This window comes from Poromitra crassiceps (genome assembly GCF_964638095.1).
Source record: "Poromitra crassiceps genome assembly, chromosome: 10".
Taxonomy (NCBI): domain Eukaryota; kingdom Metazoa; phylum Chordata; class Actinopteri; order Beryciformes; family Melamphaidae; genus Poromitra; species Poromitra crassiceps.
In genome coordinates this window covers 49,844,617-49,866,340 of record NC_139631.1, presented here as the reverse complement: position 1 = coordinate 49,866,340, position 21,724 = coordinate 49,844,617, and the positions used below count along the sequence as shown (strand labels likewise).

General features: G+C 44.8%; 1 protein-coding gene across 1 annotated transcript in view; it reads right to left on the bottom strand.

Annotated features, from left to right (window-relative positions):
* The window catches only part of LOC310784499 (regulator of G-protein signaling 3-like), a gene marked incomplete at both ends in the record, with an annotated part of 100,558 nt that extends 99,799 nt beyond the window's left edge, over nt 1-759 (bottom strand). Inside the window, one exon of the mRNA XM_083645484.1 lies at nt 726-759. Coding sequence (XP_083501610.1) covers nt 726-759 — 34 coding nt within the window. The remainder of the gene's footprint in view (nt 1-725) is intronic.
* Between the last annotated feature and the right edge of the window lie 20,965 nt (nt 760-21,724).

Below are 21,724 nucleotides of genomic sequence, written 5' to 3'. Positions count from 1 at the left end.
GTCCCTTCGGCTGGTTGACAGAGCCTGGTGCGGACTGGTGTGTATGTGTGTGTGTGTGTGTGTGTGTGTGTGTGTCTGTGTGTGTGGAGGTGAGTAAAAAAACAGACTGACGGAAGTAAGCGTCGTCCAAATGACGGAAAATATTTCCGTAAAGAGTGTGATTTGCAATAGAGGGGTGCGCGGGACTTTAACACACAGGGGTGCGGGTTTTTTAAATCCCGCTCCTGCCCGCTCCAGCTGGATGACCATTACCGCCCGCTCCCGCAACATGTGTCACTGACCGCCCGCAGCCACGTTATGACCGCCTGCTCCCGCCCGATATTTAAAAAAGCAGGGTCTCGCAGTACTTAATTGAATTGGGCTCTCTCAAACATCACATCATGCTTTTAAACTGTTGCACAATTCTTATCTGCTTCAGTCATGGTGGTTAAACTGCTGAAACATCATCAGCTGCATCTCCCATCCCATTCATGAATCATGAAGCGATCCAAAATCTTTAAACTCTTCTTATCCACTGCGGCCATTCTGCTGGGTTTGAAAAGTTCAATGTCTCACTCTGGGTGTAACTGAACAGCCCTCCCTGCCATCTCTAATTTTATTGCCTCGTTTCATGTTGTGGAAAAACTTGATTTCTCTGCTCGCTTCGACGATGCTTCTCCACTCACAGTCTGTCTCTGTTGCTCCGAGCAGAGCGGCTCAGAGGGGCTGAGAGGGGCCAGGGTTACCTAGCGACTCACAGGCCTGCCAGTGCTTGCACATGACTCGCACTGATCGTCTATGTCCGAGATGATGACTCACCTGGCAGTAAACGAGGAGAGATTGAAATCGCGGGACCCGCTGTTTATTTTTTCACTGCCCGTTACGCCCGCGCCAACATGATTACCGCCCGAGTTTTGCGTTGGGTCCCGCGGGAGTCTTGTCCCGTTGCACCCATCTAATTTGCAACACAACAATATAAAGGATAGAGCATAATATGAAACAATAGACATTTTCTATCGTGAAAACAATATAGCCTATATCATACTGGGGAGTGAGTTTAGCCAACTTACTCGCTACCACTTACTCGCTACCACTCACTACCACTCAAATAATCACTATTGTACCTTCACAGAGAAAAATGACAAGACCAACTTCTGCTGCTGATGGACCTCGGAGGTTTTGATTGCGCCCAGATACTGAACTTGGTGTGCAAAGACCTCACACATCCCATAATACTCACATGACTGTGTGCATGGTACTGTGCTACTGTGTAGTGTTATGGGGTTAAATATCTCTGACAGCTGATTGGCTGTTCCATCACTCACTCTGAACGACAAGCCGGCTCGCCTCCGCGGTGATGGACAGCCGTAACTGACCTATAGCAGAGCAGAGACAAATTCTTGATTTACATGTGTATCTAGCCAATAGGAGAGCAGCAGTGCCCTGGGTTGGAGTGGTTTAGAGGAAGCTGTTCAGTAAACCAAACGCACCTAGGGACCACACATCTTATACTTAAAGAGTCACTTAAAGTTAGTTAAACTGTTGCACAAAAGAACTTAGCAGGGAAAGTAAGGAAACAGAGTGGAGATAGGTGGTTTCTGCGGGTCCTACCTCTCCCTGTGAGCCCAGAGGGTGAGATCTTCCTCCTCCTCTGTTGGGCGGAGGGCAGCACCTCCTCATCCAGACCCTCCCGCCTCCTCCAAGACCCTGCCTCAGCTGCAGTTCTGCCTGGGGAAGACCTCCTGCTCCTGGGTAGGCTCTCAGAGACTCTCCCCTTGGAAGACCTCCTGATGCTGGGTAGGTTCTCAGAGACTCTCCCCTGCGAAGGCCTCTTGCTGCTGGAGAGGCTGTCAGAGACTCTCCCCTGGGAAGGCTTCCTGCTCCTAGAAAGGCTCTGCCTGCCTGTCTGTCCTCTAGGCACAGTCTGTCTGCCTGCCTGTCTGTCTGTCTGGTTGCTAGGTAATGTGTGGTTGCTGGTCTGCCTGATCAGCGCAACTCTGACCTGCGGCTTACTGGACTGGACCTTTGCTCCGGCTCGAGTTCCGGTTCCAGAGCTGGCTCTAGCTCTGTCTGCCTGTGGTCTGTTCAGTTTCAGGTCCGGAGGTGGGGCTTGTTCTTCATACTGCGCAAGAACAAGCCCTGCCCCCAGATCTGCTCTGACAGATCTGAGCCCAGCTCCTGTCAAGATGGTAGTTGCAGCCCCAGTCATGATTTTTGCTCTAACCGATATGTCTGCAGCCTCTGTGCAGGCTCCAGCTCTGCTACTGATTTTAGCTCTAGCATGTCTGTCTGCCTGTATGTCTGCAGCCTCTGTGCAGGCTCCAGCTCTGGTCCTCGCTTTACAGTCTGCAGTCTCAGTATCGGTCCTGTTCCACTGCCGGATCCACTGCGGCTCTTCCAGGCTCCCACCTCCTGGCAGCACCGACCTGAAACCAGAGATACTGAATACTTAAGCTGTTTTCCCACATGCGCTTTTTACCGCTAAATGACCGGAACGCGGTCTAATGCCTTCATGTGTGAAAGTTGTTTTTCGGTATAAGCGCGACCCCGTCGTCGCGGACATTTCACCAGTTTCGAGCCAGTCAGAAGAGCGGTATGCGCGATCAGGGACACAAGTGTAGAACGGGTCCAGTCATTTGCTGGTCCTTCTCTCATGGGCGAGGTGTACACACGTTGCTTAACGTTCACTTCCAGCATGCATCATCTAATCATTCGCGCACATAAAAGCAAACTACTTCCACATTTCGCTTCGTGCATTTGCTTTCTCTACATACATACAAGCGTTGGGCGGCTTGCAAGCCGCTGCCATTCTCGCTGTGTCTGTCCTGTGTCAGGCTGCTGCGAAGTGCGGAGGACTGAAGGACTGGCCTCTCTCGAGCAGAGAGGGGAGGGGGGAAATCGGCTGTGTTTATTACGCTGGCTTGACGCTGCTCTTAAGTCAAACGAGTGTGATTTATTGTGTGACAAGCAAACTTATTTCACCATCGGAGTTTTGCCGACCCCCAAAATAAGCTCCCCCCCTCCCCCCGCCCCCCAACATACAGGCAATTTCGCTGCTATATTCCCACATGCGAGCGCCCAGGTGTGAAGGGAAATGTCCGATATTGACTTACAGGTAATTTTCCGGTACGCATGTGGGAAAACGGCTTTAGAGATGCCACATTCCAGGCTCCGCTAATAGTATGAAATGCTAACTCTTACGGTCTCCTCTCCCCCTGTCTGAGATGTTTAGCCCCCGCCCGCCCCTGACCTAGCAAGCTAACTTGAGCTAGAGATTGTGAGCTCCCAAAACTGAATAAACACCACACATATAAACACAAAACTGCCTTCTTAGCTCAGTCCAATTGTAACTGAGATATCAGAAAAAAATCCAAGCACAGATGCAGTTACTACATCCGCGAACTTCACGATCATTCCCTTCTAACGTTAGCTCTGTTAGCGTCTGTTAACGTTAGAGTGTGTTGCTGAGACAGAGACAGGTCTCGAACAAAGTTTATTTTCTCCTGATTTGTCTGGGTAAAAATTTTCATTTTAGTGTCAGAATGTACCGAAGATATGTGGCTTGTGGAAAATGGGTCCAATATTTACTTTGGTGCCTTTTGGTGTCATAATCTGTGATAACGTGCACTTCTCCCATTGACTCCAATAACCCAAATGACACAGATACAGGAAGTGACTGGAAATTGAGCCGTCTCGCTCTGAATTTACTGTCTCTGCTGAACCCAAGCGGCCAAAACCAGAGGTGAATTCTGAACCCAATAAGGAAGCTGCAGTGCCTCTATCGTCCATTAGGGTTAGCTTCAAAAAGGCTCTAAATTCCTAAAAATTCCATTCTTGTCTACGGGACCGGCTTCTCACTCAAAATATAAAGCCAGTAAACTTTTTCGAGGTTTGGTCTCAGTAGCTAGTTCACTTCTAATACGTGTTACCTAATGATGTGATGTCATCAGTGATGTCATCAAGCCACAAACCAGGCCGCATGACTCGGACTCCTGGACGACAACACTGAGCTCGACAAGGTAAGAAATAATACAGCATAATACACTACAAATACTGTTTAGTTATTTGTTTGCAGGATAATAATGAGAGTGATTTGAATGATGCTCTTTGCTTTCTTTGACATCGTTGCTACAATGAACTTGATTGCAGGTCATGGAAGAACGTCCGTTTCGGATGAGAGCTCCGCGAAGTGTTTGCAGCAATCCTCATCTGGATACGACCAGCAAAAGCCATGGACAGGGCCGGCCCGCCCTATATGCAAACTAAGCGGCTGCCTAGAGCCCCGGGAGTTGCCAGGGGCCCCCTAATTTTTTTTAAAAATAAACATAGGCTATAATATTATATAGGCTGTGTGTGGTTGTTAAAACATAGGTTGACGTTTATTTATGTTTGTAGTTTAAACAAAAACATAAATACTGTAGGCTACATACAGTACAACCCAAAAGGCTGTTATTTACCTTTTGTCGCCACCTGGTGAGTAAATATATATGTAACTAAAACCATTAAAATTGACAACCGGTCCTGCATGTACTGTATCTACCGGTCCTTGGCACAAAAAAGGTTGGGAACCCCTGGCCTGACCTGGCAACCCCTATGGCTGCTGGGTTCTACACGCTTGCTTGACACTGATAGGGCTACAAACGAGCATCATTGTCATGTTTGTTTGTTTTAAATATTCTTCTAAATATGGCTAAAAGTCCAAAAAACGTCAAATTTTCTTCGGCGCTGCAGCACAGAGAGTCCCCTCCTTACAGCACCCCCTACTTAAAAGTACTTCCAGCGCGGATGCCCCCAAACCCCTGCCCCTTTTAAGGGTATTTCTTATCATTTTTATGCTGTATTTTTCGTTTAACCCTGACAGGACGGATCATTTTAATGTTTTATGACTGTTTATGTGCAATCAAGGATTGGCTAGCCAGCAACTTTCTTAAGCTAAATGCTGAAAAAACCGAGGTATTGATTGTTGCTCCTGATAATGTTGCCGCCAAGGTGGCTGACTGTATTGGGGCCCTTAGCTCGAATGTGCGATCAAGACTGAGAAATCTTGGAGTGATTTTCGATCAGGCTATGCACCTGGATAAACACATCAAGTCCCTGTCCCGTACATGTTTCTTCCACCTTAGAAACATAGCTAAGCTCAGGTCTGTCGTTTCACACGACGAGCTAGAAATGATTAGTCATGCTTTTGTTTCGTCTCGTTTAGACTACTGTAATTCTTTGTTTACTTGCCTCAGCAAGGCATCTCTGGACTGCCTCCAACTGCTCCAGAATGCTGCAGCCAGATTGCTGACCAGGACAAGTAGGTCTAGTCACATTACCCCTGTCCTGGCCTCCCTGCACTGGCTTCCTGTTAATTTCAGGATCCAGTTCAAGGTTCTGGTCATTACTTATAGAGCCTTGCATGGTCAGGCACCTGCATATTTGTGTGACCTGCTTTATTCACATGTCCCCAGCAGGTCACTGAGATCTGCTGACCAGGGTCTTTTGGTTGTGCCCCGCACCAGACTAACCAAAGGTGGCCGAGCCTTTGAGTCGGTAGCTCCTGGGTTGTGGAATGCTCTTCCACCGGTCTTGAGGGCCGCGGCCTCAGTTGAGATCTTTAAAAAGCATTTGAAAACATTTCTGTTTAGACAGGCATTTGCTGCCTAGACTGGCCTGATGTTTTCGTTTCTCTGTAACCCTGCTATCCTGTATGCTATTTCTCCATCTCACTGTTTTACTTTGTATGCATTGTCCTATTTTTGTGTTTATTTTGTGTGTTTCTTAACCTGTGAAGCACTTTGTGAGTCCTCTCTGTGATAAGTGCTATATAAATAAAATTTACTTACTTACTTAATACTTACATCAAGCAGCGTCTGGACTATGTAAGCTAGGTCTATGAGGGGACCAGCAGTGACGGCTTGAAACTGGCTGACACAGCTGTCAATCATCCCTTTTTCATCATCCCGTCAAATATCTACTTAAAAACAAACTGATCAGATAATGAGCACTTGGACATACATTAGCATGATAAAACAGACAGAAACTTAAACTCTTGTAACGGACAAGCCCGTCTTTTATTGTCACACGAACACCACAATACATGCATGCGGCCACAACACACTCATGCTGACGGTGGCCGGTGAAAAGTGTCCTCTGCATTTAACCCATCCAGGCATGTCCTTTCCTCCGAGGGGCAGGCCAGGAGCAGTGGTCGCTTTCTCGTACAGCGCCCGGGGACCAACTTCGGGTGTTGTCGTCACTGGTCGGATGACGATGACGATCTGATCTTCTGCATGTTTTTAGTGGGGGGGGGTTATATACGGAGGAACCCCCTGGGGGGTACGGGGAGAACATGCAAACTCCACACAGAGAGAAAGGCCCTTACGACGAGATACCCCACCTGGGCAGTAGGCACTGAAGATATGGGGGGGAACACAACCACAGCGCTCACAGTGTCCCAGGCGAGAATCGAACTCAGGACCTTCTAACTGTGAGGCGACAGCGCTACCGACTGCGCCACCGTACCCCCAGTACGGTGCACCAGAAGAATGGCTGAAGAAGATTGACAGGTCCGGACTCCCCGGCAAGTTCAAAACCTGGCTGTACCACTACCAGCATGGCCTTATGCCCAGGCTTGTTTGGCTCCTTACAGTCTATGAGTTCCCCATGACAACTGTAGAAGGCATCGAGACAACAAGCACCTGCGGAGATGGTTGGGAATTTTCCCAAGCTTCTCTTCGGTGGGTTTCTACATCCATTTCGGGCAGCTACAGCACATAAATCGTGGAGGAATTCAAGGTCGCAAAATGCAGAGTCCTGTTAAAGAGATTCCAATGATGACCGGGGAAAGCAAGCAGGCGTCACAAGATCTGGCCATAAATGGACAGCCAATACAGCCATTGAACAGGCAGAGAGTTCACTAAAGCTGCGTGACATCGTCGATTCGTCGGCAGCCCCTCCATTCGACGGAAAGGCCTCGGCACACTTTCAACAGTGGGGGAACGCAAGTGCAAGGATCAAGCGAGGCATGGTCCAGCCAGAGATACGAGCCCACGAGGAGGAGAAGCGGTTGTCCAGAGCAGTGGAACAAGGATCCCAGGGCACATGGACAAAATAAGATCTGCCCAAGCGCAAGATCACATGGGCAGCGATGTGGAGACTGGAGCCACATCTCCTTCCTTCTGCGTTCTGTGTACAACACAATCACACCTGCACACATGGGGGCTGAGGGAAGACCCGTCCTGCACACTCTGGCACACATATTGTCAGGGAGCAAAACATCGCTAACCCAAGGACGATATAGGTGGCACCACGATAAGGTGCTCCTGTCCCTTGCTGACACACTAGAGCGGGAGAGGTGCAAGAAGAGGCCAGCTGGCATGGATGCACGGAAAACCATCACCTTCATTAAGGAAGGAGCCAGGCCCTTAACATCCAAGACGGCAACAAAGCCCAACCTGCCAGCTCCTGGGAAATCAGGTTTGATGTGGGAAGGAAGCTGCAGTTCCCGGAGGTGGTCCACACAACCCTCCGCCTGGACATCGTTCTGTGGTCGGCCAAAGAGAGTAATAATTATTGTAATCGAGCTGATGGTGCCATGGGAGATGGGCTCTGAGGTGGCCCACGAGAGGAAGGCCTTGAAATATCAGCCTCTCATCCTGGGGCCGGTTGCACCAACTGGTCTTAACTATGCCTGGTCATAACTCCTACGTCGGTCTTAGTTAAGACCAGTCTTTAGAGTGGATTTACGCCTGTTGCACCAACAGGGCTTACGTCTGGTCTTAACTATGCTGGTCGTAGCAATGCGCGTTCATGTGAATTGTCGGGGAATGCCCTCTGATTGGCCCACAAATGTGCCTCGCGCCGTCACCCACTACTGTATGTGCGTCACTACACCCTCCCTCGTCCCACCCCCCTCCTCCTGTAGAAGCCCCTGGGGAAAATGGCGGCGGCGATTAGTGTCAGGCAGTCTGAATGAAATTGAATGTAACGTTCCAAATTCTATGTATTAAATTCTAAAGAAATTAACGGCAACATTTGGGAAGGCTAAGCCACACAACTAGTTAGTTATAATCTTAACATCGTGCTTCAAAGACGGAGAACTGGCTGTGTTACGACGATGACGGTCAAAAAGGTCTCCGCGGAGATCTCTGTTACAGGCAGGCTCTACGCCTCCTCCTGACCAGGCGTAACTCTTACGCCTGGGCGTAGTGAAAATAAGGCTTAAGCCGTCTTGGTGCAACCGGCGTAGCTGTTAGGTCGTAAAGTTACGACCAACTTAGCTTAAGACCAGTGTAAGACCAGTTGGTGCAACCGGCCCCAGGAGTGCAGAGACAAGGTTATCCAATGCGGTAAGTGAGGAAAGCCCCCACCAGGTGTATGTCACAACATAAGAACTACCGAAAATGATCGAAACCACATTTGGAAATAAATTATCTGACTTTGATTGTTTAGTTTGGCTCATTTCCCATCCACTAACATGGCGGAGGCGGGACTTGTGACCTATACTGGGACTGGCCACCAGAGCGGTGATCTAACATGCCGTGGCCTCACTATAGAGAGCTGAGACGACGTCCATCTTTTTTATGTCGATGATACACAGCCATAGACTTTGAACATGCTGGAAATCAAACTGTCTGTGTCCAAGGCTAATGCTTACGTAATGCTTAAGTAAGAGTGTCATGGGCGGGGGTGCCCATGACACTCTTACTTCCCACCATGTTATTCAATAGCAAACTGTCATTATTTAAATGACCACTAGAGGTCTAGACTATAACATTACACGTATGCAACGTAATTTCGGTTCACAAACGTTGAGATTCAACGTACTTGTGGTTTGCAGAAAAGTATTATTGAAAAGTAACATGCCAACATGTTATTCTGGAGACTGGGCTATAGTTCACGCTAGCTGCCAGCATGGGCCACTTTTGTGTTGTGTTCTTGGGGGCACCAGACAAATAAAATGCTGTTATTATCCTAGAGGTCATTTTATACAGTGAAGTCAAGTTTCGAAAAATGGTCTCAATATGTTACTATGGGGAGTAACATCATCACACAGGAATACAATTTGGCTCATTGAATCCACAAGAGTCTCAGCCATCCAGTCATACCCAATTTATGCAATTTGAAGACTGTTTAGGGACCTCAATATGCAGAAATATTCAACAATAGGTACAAATAACGCATTTATACTGCATGCAAAAAACTGCATGTCTAAACAAACAAAAAAACAGCCCTTCCGAAACCTGTGGGGATGTCATACGTCACCACGGCCATCATACATTAGGAATGAAACGTCCGCTACCTCGCTAGTCTGCCCCAGAAATTCTACTTAGTTAATCTAATAATTAAATAATTAAATCAATAATTAATAATGTACAACACCGGTATCCGGTGTTGGGCAGTAACGCGTTACTGTAACAATATTACTTTTCCCAGTAATGAGTAGTGTAACGAAATTAGTTATATTACTTTTTTAAAGTAATGAGCCCAACACTGGCCGCCGGTATCCATATGTAAACTGTTACATATAAGATGTTATGCAGCCACTCAGCAGGCAGTAGCCCCTCTCTAATGCCTGGGTATAAATACAAGCCAGCATGTTGAAAGTGGGAGTGGACATAACGTTAATGTTAACACATTCACTGCCAGCCGTTTTTTTTTTACTGTAGGTACTGTAGCTTCTGCCAGAGGTTTTTTTTGAGGATTCTGGCTCATTTTACAAGAGCCGAGGATTATTTTCTGCTTGGACTTTGTGAACACAAAGTTCACAAAAGTACTAATAGAATGTGTGCTTTCTCTGTCTAAAAGAGTTAGTTTGTAGAGTTAGTAGTTATGTAGATATTAGCCGTTGAGTACAGCATGGTTTCAGCGTCTGAGACTGAAAGCTGAGATAATCGCAGTTTTGTGAAATTCAATCAAACAGGCAGAACAGTCACTTTAACCATTTATTTTTGGCATCAGTGAGAGATCAGACATCTAAACAATATAGTTCTGAACGCCCTCTCCTTCAAACTCCTCCCTCCGTGGGCGTGTCTGGTGGCTTTCAGCAGCGTTTGTCACAAGCGAGTTTCTACTGCCTGTCTGAGCAGTGAGCAGCCTCCCTCCCTGGCGGCCCCCTCGTCGGCGAGTGTGGATGGGGCTCACTCGTTTCTTGGGTTTGAGAGCTTTGATGAAGCTTTGTGCGATTCTAGGCTTTATGCTGCGTGTTTCAAAGTGTGTTTTCCACCCAGTCTATTTTTGGAACCCCCCACCGTTGTGCGCCTGTGTGCAGCAGCGTGAAAGCGTTTTCGCCTACAGTATGAGAATGAGGCTCGTTCGTTTCTGGGTTTTCGGTTGAGCTCAGCTGGAATGAAGCTGCGTGCGATTCTGCGCTTTCTGCTGGTGTTTCAAAGTGTGTTTCACCCATAATCTATTATGCAAATTTGCAATCCCCCACCGCCAGCTCCCAGCGCGATAATGCGCGAAAGCGAAAGCGTTTTCGCCAATCCATTTTACAGTATGAGAGAATGGTTTCCTCGCGCGTTCCCCTGCAGTTTTGGCTCGGCTTTTTCTAGTCTGGAGAGCACTGTCGCCACTTAGTGGGTCGGTGGAATGGGTTGTACACGTTCGGTGGCTCCAATATTTTTTATAGGAGACGTGGGGGGCGTTGATCCACGTCCCACCGTCAATTTTTTTTTTTTTTTTTTTAAGACGAGATATCTCGTCATTGGCAGTCAACCGTTGGATTTTGTAAGACGAGATATCTCGTCAATGGCAGTGAACGTGTTAAGAGTCTATGGAGCGGGCAGAGATAACATCTCGTAAAACAAGTGCGGTTTGGCAGTATTTTGGTCTAGAAAATTGTAATAAGGTTGCCTGTACAGTAGGCTGCTGCCTGGGTCAGATAAAACTGGCATATACTGTATATCCACTCGACCAGAGCCACAGCAATGCCTAACTAACGTTACATTCAGCACAGGCATGTGGAATGGAAATTACATTAGCCTGTAAGCAAGCAGGCTGCTGGTGCTATAGCCTGCTAGCTAGCACTGCTACGTTAGTTAGCCACACTCTGCAAACACAGCTCATCCAAGGGCACGGGAAGGTGGGTGCGGAGGGTGCTGCAGCACCCCCTGATGGCAAGAGATGGGATTTTGGAAATTGTTGGATTTGGCTGTCTTGTGTTTACCACCAACAAAATGGATAAAAAAACAGTTTGTGCTTCCCAGCTCTAATCTTATTTCATATGCTCTCTCTTCAAAAGTGTTCGATTTTCATCATAATCTGGTTTTCCATAATAATAATAAGTTCAGTGTTTATGGCTGTGTTGCTGTCTGTTGTAGTGTAAAACAACTAAAGGGAGAGCAGGTGAGTGAGAAACGGAGAAGATACTGAATAATGACATCACAACAGTATAATCCTAATGTTAATTTAAAATTAAATATTCTCCTAAATATGGATAAAAGTCCCAAAAACTTAACATTTTCTCCTACGCTGCCCTTGAATGACAGTGCAAGACAAAGGCTTCAGAAAGTTAATGGACTATATTGAGCCTGAACACATGGTGCTGGTGTGAGTTGTCATGTTTTCTAATGTTCATGATAAACAGTACAAAGTGCCACAGGCGATTTGGTTGACGAAAATAATTAACGGCTACAGATGGATCTTAAATACACACTATTGTTTTCTGTTTTACCATATATATTATAAATTGAGTGTTTTCTTACTTATAGATTAGTCGACTCGACAAAATTGAATTTTCCGTTCGGAAATTAGTGGCCACAGACATCCCTAATGTGTGGGTGTGTGTGTTGTGTGTGTGTGTGTGTGTGTGTGTGTGTGTGTGTGTGTGTGTGTGTGTGTGTGTGTGTGTGTGTGTGTGTGTGTGCGCACCTGTGTGTGTGTGTGCGCACCTGTGTGTGTGTGTGTGTGTGTGTGTGTGTGTGTGTGTGTGCGCGCGCGTGCAGTCGTACCGTCTGTCAGATGTCTTGATGTTCCTCTGCTCTCTGGATGGAGCTCGGTTCTCTTTACCTGCGCCTGTCTCCTCCTCCTCTCTCCACCTCCTCTTGCAGACTGGAGGCTGGTATTGAACCTCCTGGCGCAGGTGGGATTGAACCTCCTGGTGCAGGTGGTATTGAGCCTCCTGGTGCAGGTGATACTGAGCCTCTTGGTGCAGGTGGTATTGAGCCTCCTGGTGCAGGTGATATTGTACCTCCTGGTGCCGGTGGACCAACATTCCACTAGAGGGCCTGCAGGACCATGGTTAGAGTTAGAGTGTCTATGTCTTCTTGTTCTGTTCTCTCTCGTACTTCGCTCTCTACATGCTCACTGAATACACACCAGAGCCCTGTACTACGAAACTAGTTTAACAGATCCGCGATAAGTCCCTTTGATCTGGTTTGACTGAACAGGATCAAAGCTATCTAGTTAACTGATACTACGACGCTGGTTTTTTACTAGGTAAGTGGACCTGGGATCTGCCTGTGCACGCGCACGTTTTTCGCTCGTGCACAGGCGCGCGTCCACGCGAAAGAGGTGCGCTGGCCAATCACATTGAACAGCTGAGTTGATCCACGCCCACACCCATTTCCACACCCATTTCCTCGTTCCATGAAAGCCAGTGCATGATCAGAGTTTTAGCGGATATTTAATGTATCCGCGATTTAATGTCAGAATGAAAATCCGCGTTGGATAGTCTGCTGAAGGGCTGTCTAAAGCAGCAGCTTGTATTCACATCAGTCATTTGATTTAGGCTACTTTGATCAGCGATTTCTGTCTGATACAGCTGCATACATTAATACAGCAGTCTCAGTCTATACATTTCCACAATCTGTAAGCCTATTTAGACCATAGATTTAGAAACGCATGCTCAATGAATAATGATCTCTATCACTCATGTGTGTGGTTGCACTGATCGAATAATTCATATATAAAATAGCCTAGTATAAAGCCTAATAGCCTACTATAAAAGAGAAAACTGCTGAACTGAATTGAGACGATGCGGGCATATTATCATTGATAAAAACTAGCCTATTTTTGCTCATATATTGGCATACAGCCTACAGGACACAGTTCCAGCTGAAAGATGCAAGAATAGCCTGCATATTTAGTATTGGGGCTATCCATATTTATCCCATATCTATATTATATGTATAGGCTTTTCTGGCATGTAGGAGAATATCACCCTCACTCCATTTGAGGGTCCATTCATGATATGCGCCGCGGTGATTAATAGTGATCATATTTCTCCACGCATCGTTGAGCTGTTAAGACATAAAGTGGTAAGTAGGCTTAATTTAATTATGTAGCCTACAGAGCCACAAATGTTTTTCTTGTTATATTCTCAGTTGACTGCAATCTATTTTTCATATGGCGATCTTATATGAATGGTGAGTGACTCCAGAGAGCCGATTATATGGGTCTGTCATGGATTTTGATCTTATCCTCTGAAGCTAACCTGGTCGCGACCAGGTTAGCTTTGCAGCGTCAGTTGCCATGGTGATTGAAAGTTAACTTGCTTTGTAGTACGGCTAAACCAGGTTTAAACTCAAACTTACTCGGATAAGGCATTAAACTAGCTTCGTAGTACAGGCTACAGACAGATCCCTTGACTATACCTAGAATAAACTCTAGATCAGGTTATGGTGCCTTCAGTCATCTTGGTCCTACTCTCTGGAACTCTCTACCACATGAGCGAAGGTCTGTTACAACAGTGTCACATCTCTGTTCACAAGGTTTTAGTTAGATTTAATAATAATAACAACAACAACAACAACAACAACAACAACAACAACAACAACAACAACAACAACAACAAAAAGAATACTAATACTAATAATACATTATCTTATTCCATTGTACTATAATATCTTCTTATCTTGTGTTTTATCTTATTTTATGTTTTTATATGTAATACCTTCTTATTTTATATGTTTCTATATCTTATATGTTTTGGCATGTTTGATCTTTGCATATTTCATGCTTTTATTTTGAAGCACATACGCCTGTCAGATGAAAGGTGCAATATAAAAAATGAACTGACTTGACTACTACTCTTCTCTCTCTCTGCTCTCTTCTCTCTCCCTCTTCTCTTCTATGCTTGTTTTATATGCTTTATATAAGTTGTCAAATTCTGTTATTGATGCGCTGATGTGCTTCTCTGCACTTCATTTCAACAACCATACATGACAGTGACTGGTGTTTTGGCTAACAAGTAGGCCAAGGTCATGGGGGTCTGTGGTCTAATTGTCAGTTTAGGTTCCTTGACATGAAAAAGTTTGACAACCACTGCCCTACAGTGTTTTTGGAGTTTTTAGGTGTCCCCCCCAACAATATATTTATTATTTTTTCAATTAGAACATTCATGCACAAACCAAATTACAATTGCAATATAAACAACCAAAATACAAACCACCACCCTCCCCTCCCCACAACAACACGACAAAAACAACATACAAATAGCGATTTAGCTGGGGATCATTAACTTCAGTTCAGTTCAATTTAGGTACATCTTGTCTAATTTACAGATAGTGAGGATGAAGTGGAGAAAACATAAGAGAAAAAAACAAGCAAAAAAAACAGGATTACTTTGTGTATCGCAGAGTCTCGCGGGACTTTCCTGGCGAGAGTTGTGTCTCACTGACCCGACAGGCAAAAATGGCATGCCTCTAACTAGTGAAAAGAGCCCGGGGGAGAAATGCAGTCTGATCGTTCCTTAGGGAACAGTTTATGACGATATGCGTTGAAAACGGGAATAAAACTGTCTATTTAAATGGAGGAAAAGCATGCTGCCACTTGGCCCTCACGGAGCTCCATTCTAGGACTGGCTTGGACGATAGGACGACAAAAACGCTGCGGAGAGCACTGGGTGAGTCGTCAGATCATAATTAATGTGAGGAGAGGGCTGCAGGTTAAAAAAACAACGAAATTCTCCTTTAAAGACCCTGGAAACCGAATATACTGTAAATATGCATTTTGAGTTCATCACACCACAGGAACCTATGTTAATAAGCTGTTGTGTCTTCCCTATGGTATAGAGACAGTCCGCATGTCTGGGAACGCCCACAAAATGTTAAACGGCTGGCGCGCGAGTGGGGTAAAACCGCCGATATATCTCATGGGATGACTCACCAAAAGACGGTGCTGCGGCTCTAAACTACAGGTTTCGGGGTTCTAGAGCAGAACACAAGACGTCTGCTCAGATGTGCGTTTACTGCGGTGGTTAAATCCCCGATCGTGTCTGCCTGGGCTGGGCTATCAGCTAAATTCTAACTTTGCTGAATAGATAGAACGGGGGTTTTTACCCCACCCTGACCACACCCCCAACCAGGCTGAGCCAGCTATTGTGGGCGTTCCTAGAGCCTGTATGGGCGTTCCCAGACATGCGGACTGTCTCTATTACTTCAACTTATACCACTAGCTACAACATTAATTCAGCCAGAGACGGACTTCTCATTTGCAATGGTAGCTGGTTTATTTCTACACAGTCACTGTTATGTGACTCTCCTAGTGGCTATACATGTCATGACTCATTATACCAACAGAGGGCAGTAAAGGCAATAACCCCAATATATGACATAAGCCACCAGCAAAATTTGAACGATGATGAACTTCGCAAAATATATAAATTTAGGTTTGAAAGTCATGGAGAAACTAGGCAGAATCCTGCCCTTTCTGGGATTGTGTGGGCGTGTCTGCGTTGAACCTGTGTGTGTGTGTGTGTGTGTGTGTGTGTGTGTGTGTGTGTGTGTGTGTGAATATAAAGCTCTCAGACTGTAAGCGGTGTGTTTGGACTCTCCAGCTCTTTTCAGCTTCTATTCACATTCATAAACTATTACAGCTCTCTGCCAATCACACTGATGGGTGGTAATGACTGTGTGTGTGTGTGTGTGTGTGTGTGTGTGGTGTGTGTGTGTGTGTGTGTGTGTGTGTGTGTGTGTGTGTGTGTGTGTGTGTGTGTGTGTGTGTGTGTGTGTGTGTGTGTCCTGACCCCCACACCTCACAGAGAGCTTGACGGCTTGATGCTCAGCAATAGTAGTACGGACACTAGGTGCAAAGTGTGGACCCATAAAAAACAGGCTAATGTAGACATGAAATAAGATAAGGCCATGTCTACATTACCCCATATTGTACTTTGTTTGCAGCTATTGTCCACATTACCTCTATTGATCTGAGCATCAAGCCGTTTGATGAAACGTAGGCTTTCGTCTCCGGCTATCTGACCCGTCTTCGTCACCAAAATCTGTGTGGACACGGGGAAAACGCAGACGTTTCGAATTCCCCATTGTAGGCTATATATAGGCTATATAGATATTTTCATATTCTGAAATAGAAGTGTTGGGATTATATGCGCTGCCCCCTGAAACGATGGAGATTCAACCTTTCAACGATAGGAATTTTAAATAGGCTACTACTGCTAATCATATACTGTAATATGGCTGGCAGCTAAATAAAAAGGTAGCTTTTTGCCTTATTTAGCCTATTTTATGTTTAAGAGAAATACCATCCTGTTAACGAGATGTCCATTATTTCAAAATGCTGTGTTTCAAATATAGCCTGACATTGCAGAAACACACACAACTTGATTTCAAAATGAAAATTTGTTTGTTCTGATTTTATTCCAAATATTCCGACACTTTATTTTCACTTCTGTTGACATCTTAACAGTATATTCCTCTGAGAAAGGATTGTCAGCAAGTGGTCATATACATATATACCTTTTTTACATCAAAAATCCCACTAGTACTACATGTGTTTTTGTTACCCAGGAAAGCAGCAGGGGGTAGCAGCAGCAGCATCGCCTTTTAAACTTTTATATCGCACTCTGAACCCACGTTTCTCCACCGCTGCAGGCTGTCTCTTCCCCCTCCCTTTTCCCTTCTTCTCTCACAGCTGAGCAAAAACAAAATGGAAACTTCCAGGTAAAAATGTGAAACTAATGTGATTTAAACAAGTAAATAGCCTCACTGATGCACGTTGGAGGAGAAAAAGGTGTTTCAACAAACAAAGCAGCAAACAACAAGAACAAGAGCCGTCGCATAAAAACCCACCTAACTTGGAGGGTCACTCTATCGGCTAAACGGCCTGGCTTGGAAACTTTTAGGCTATAGAGCCTAGTTCATCATTGCACGGCTTGCGACATATCCGTGACATATTCGATGCGCAACATCCTCTTCTAGATAGTGACAGATGACGCCGCTTCCAACTTGTTGCATAAAATCCACTTTTACGTCTTTTATATCAAAAAGTCCTTAATGCAATACCATTCAGGAAGTGTGGGGGTCAGTAGTGTAAACACAGTGCGTTGCTGTCCATACTGCCCCCCACACTTCCTGAATAGTATTGCATTAAGGACTTTTTGATATAAAAGACGTAAAAGTGGATTTTATGCAATAAGTTGGAAGCAGCGTCATCTGTCGCTATCTAGAAGAGGATGTTGCACATCGGATAGGGTCTTCACTTCAAGTTTCTGGATCAGGTAAATAATCTTTTAAGACATAGCCGCGAGAGCGCAACGCTGGTCTTATGGGAAATGCTAAGTGGGTCCCCGGATTTTTTAGGTTGGGGTTGCTGAGGCTCCTACGAGTTTGGAATGGGAAATACCAGCTCTGATGACGTCACCGCCCAGCTCATGACCTTTGAAGTCGTAAGATTACCAGTCCCCAGTTATAAAGGAATGCATGATAATGCTCAGGATGAACGAGAAGCGCCCGGCATATACTGTAAGGGATCCCCCCCACGCACGCACACACACAGGTCCTGTGAATTGGGGTTTAATAGTCACACATGCTATTTACACCCGGGTACAATAGGATATTTACACCCAGATGTAAATAGTCACATTGTCTATTTACACCCGGGTGCAAATAGCATCTGCCCAAATAAATACATAAATAAATACATAAAAGCATGCCTCCATGGGAGAAATATGGAGAAAAAGGTGGTATTCTAATGTATATGCTCTGGCTACTGTACAGCAGGAGCCATAATGTTTTGTTTGTTTGTTTGCTTGTTTTTGCTGTCCAGCAGCCAGGCTGATTGAGTGATGTCACTGGTGTTATCTGCCCAGATCAGATCATGAAAACCAGTCTAGATGCAGCTGTGTGTGTGTGTGTGTGTGTGTGTGTGTGTGTGTGTGTGTGTGTGTGTGTGTGTGTGTGGATGAAATAGAGTCCTACTGCTTCACCAGTCCCACATATTAATGCAAAGTGTTCTCCAACCTGCGGTGTGTAAGCTTCTATTCACATTCAGAAACCATTACAGCTCTCTGCCAATCACACTGATGGGTGGTAATGACTGTGTGTGTGTGTGTGTGTGTGTGTGTGTGTGTGTGTGTGTGTGTGTGTGTGTTGTGTGTGCGTGTGTGACCTGAACACCACCCCCCGCAGAGCCATCACACTTTCATTCATGAAGTCACTCCAACAACATTAACATGTCTGTCTGTCTGTCTGTCTGTCTGTCTCTCTCTCTGTCTGTCTGTGGCTCTATTAAAATTGAAAGTAACTTGTACTTTGAGTTATTTACCGAACCAGCTACTTTTTTCTTTTTCTTTTTTACTTTTAATTGAGTTCAACTTGATGTCTACAGGCCTAAACTATAACATGTCCCAGAGGACGTTACAGAGATGAGTCCAGTTAGATCTACACAATCAATCAACAGATATAATAAAAACATGAGGTAGACAGAGCAGACTTTAGCAAGACTAACCAACTATTCTCCAGTTTAGCCTACAGTTTAACCTGTTTAACCTACCCAGCACCCAGCCTTAGACCCTGATGCACACAAGGAAAAACTCTGTCAGCTAAACAGAATCTATTTCATCTGTTTACAAACTACCGTAACTCAATCTCACCTTTTCCTCCGTCCAGCCTCCTTCATCCTGATTCACGACAGATTAACAGATAAACTGATTGAAACACCTCCTCCTCTTCTTCTTCTTCTTCAGTCTCCTCTGTCAATCTGTTGTCTGTGATTCTGAGAGCAGAGAAATTCAAACCAGCCACAATTTTCTCATTGTTAAGTTAAAACAGTCAGGCAGATAGCTTCCAGTCATAACCTTCAAAATAAAATCACACAGGGCGGCGGGGGGGCGTAGCCTACTACTAATATTAGTAGTATTACTACTACAACTGTGGTAGGTCAGTAATAATACTAACACTAAGTTAAGTTAAGTTAAGTTATCCTTTATTAATCCGTCCGCATGGGGAAATGTATCCTCTGCATTTGACCCATCCTCTACTAGGAACCTTTCTAGAACTAGGAGCAGTGGGCAGCCGCAGTGCAGCACCTGGGACCAACTCCAGTACTTTTGCCATTGCCTTGGTCAGGGGCACTGACAGGAGTATTAACCCTAACATACATGTCTTTGATGGTAGGAGGAAACCGGAGCACCCGGAGAAAACCCACACGAACACGGGGAGAACATGCAAACTCCACACAGAGAGGACGTGGGATGGACCGGGGTTCGAACCCGGGACCTTCTTGCTGTGAGGCAACAGTGCTAACCACTGAGCCACCGTGACACTAGGCTAATTCTTATGCTAATATCTTTATTTATGTACCGTTTTGGGATGCAGTAGTTAAAGTTCTTTACAAACACACGCAGAACCAACAGCAAAACCAAAATGAGAGCAAAGTATACTACATAGACATTTTAAACAATATCAGTGATATTTAAGTTTTAAACGTTATGCTTTGTAAAATATTATGGAACCAAAAACAAATCATCCGCAAAGCCAAAAGACACAAAACGGATCAACCGTCAAAACTCAACTCAGGATTTAAATATGTCTCACATGTAATTTCTCTTTACAGATTTTTTACAGTAGATCCTAATTTAGATTAGTATTTTCCTCACCGAGAAGTTTCAAAATAAAAGTTCGGTAACATCATCATCATCATCAACCTTTATTTAATCAGGCAAGTTAATTAAGAACAAATTCTTATTTTCAATAACGGCCTGGTGGTAACACTTTATAATAATGTTCAGTCGTAAGTAATTTTTTGTTAATGATGAACTAATTACTTACAAAACATGAATATATATGTTAACATATCACAAATGTGTGATAAGTCATCTATAAACTTTTAGTAAATTAAGTGTTCCTCACCTGTTATAAATGATGTGTAAATCATTTACAATTAATTTACAAGGCTTTCTGCAATCCCCTAATCTAAAGTGTAAACCATTCGTCACACATAAATGTGTTACATACAAGGGGGTAGCTCTGTCAAAATTGAAGCCAATGCGGAAATGTTAAACCTGCATTCTTTCGATTGGCCTGCAGGGGGGACCCATTGGTCTGTGATCTTGACACAAGTCCAGGGGTTTCCCACAGAGCACGGCCTGCTATTGGTCCGTGATTGGCGAGCTGTGTGATCAGTGGACAAGCAACCTGTCAATCATGCCCCAAAACAAAGTCTGCAACTACAACATAGTCTGAAACTAGTGATTGAGACCATAAACACATTAGGAAAGTGTTTACTGAGGCCATACTTGAGGCTTCAAAACAGAAGTCCACAAACCAATGCGTCACCCCCTGCAGGCATAGAGGACACTTCCGCATCGGCTTCAATTTTGACAAACAGAGCTACCCCCCTGTAGGCCTATGTGTCATGAATGGTTTACACTTTAGATTAGGGGATGCAGAAAGCCTTGTAAATGAATTGTAAATTAGATGACTTACAACACATTTGTATATGTTAACATAACATTTATTAATCATCTACAAATGTATATTCATGTTTTGTAAATGGTTCATCATTAACTAAAGGCTTATAAATGACTTAGGACTGAACGTTATTATAAAGTGTTACCAAAAGTTCTTCAGGTAAATAAACTCACTGTGTCCCTGTACAGAAACAAGCACAAGCTATGCTTTTATTTTGAAGGAAAATGTCCAAGTTCTGCTAACCTGTGGCTGCTTGACGCCACCTAACACCCCCCCCCCCCCCCCCCCCCCCCACACACACACACACACACACACATGTTTGTGTTTAACTGATGGAGGGAAAGAAACGACAGTAGACAGAGAGAAAAACAGTTCTCTTGTTTGTATGTTTTAAGTGTCTTTTTCTATTTTATATATTATTTACTTCCTGTCTCTGTATTTTTAACTTAATTTTACTGACTCTTATCTTCTTATCTTATCTTATCTTACATTGTATTCTATTTGATGACAATGTTGCAATGTTACAAGCTGTTTAGACACTTCTTGATTCTACTGTCTTTCATTGTATGCACATTTTTGTTTTCATTTTACATTTGCTTTGCTAATGTAAATGTTTCCCATGTCAATAAAGCCCCTTTGAATTTGAATTTGAGAGAGAGACAGAGACCAAGAGAGACAGAGAGTGAGACAGGGAGAGAGAGAGACACACACAGAAAGAGAGCGACAGAGAGAGAGGTACTCCGTCTCTCCCTGTCTCTATCTCCCCCTCTCTCCCCCCCTCTCTCTCTCCCCCTCTCTCTGTCCCTCTCTCTGCCCCCTCTCTCCCCCTCTCTCTGCTTCTCTCTCTCCCCCTCTCTCTGTCCCTCTGCAGCACAACATTCCAGACTCTTCACTACTCTGCTCGTCAGCCTGTGTTCTCATGTGTGTGTCTTGTGTGTGTGTGTGTGTGTGTGTGTGTGTGTGTGTGTATGTGTGTGTGTGTATGTGTGTGTGTATGTGCGCACGTGTGTGTGCGCTGAACTCAAGTGTAACCCCCCCCCCCCTTCCCCCCACGCTGGAATGTTACAGGAAGTATTTTAGGGAGTATGTATCTGTGTGTAAGTGTGTGTGTG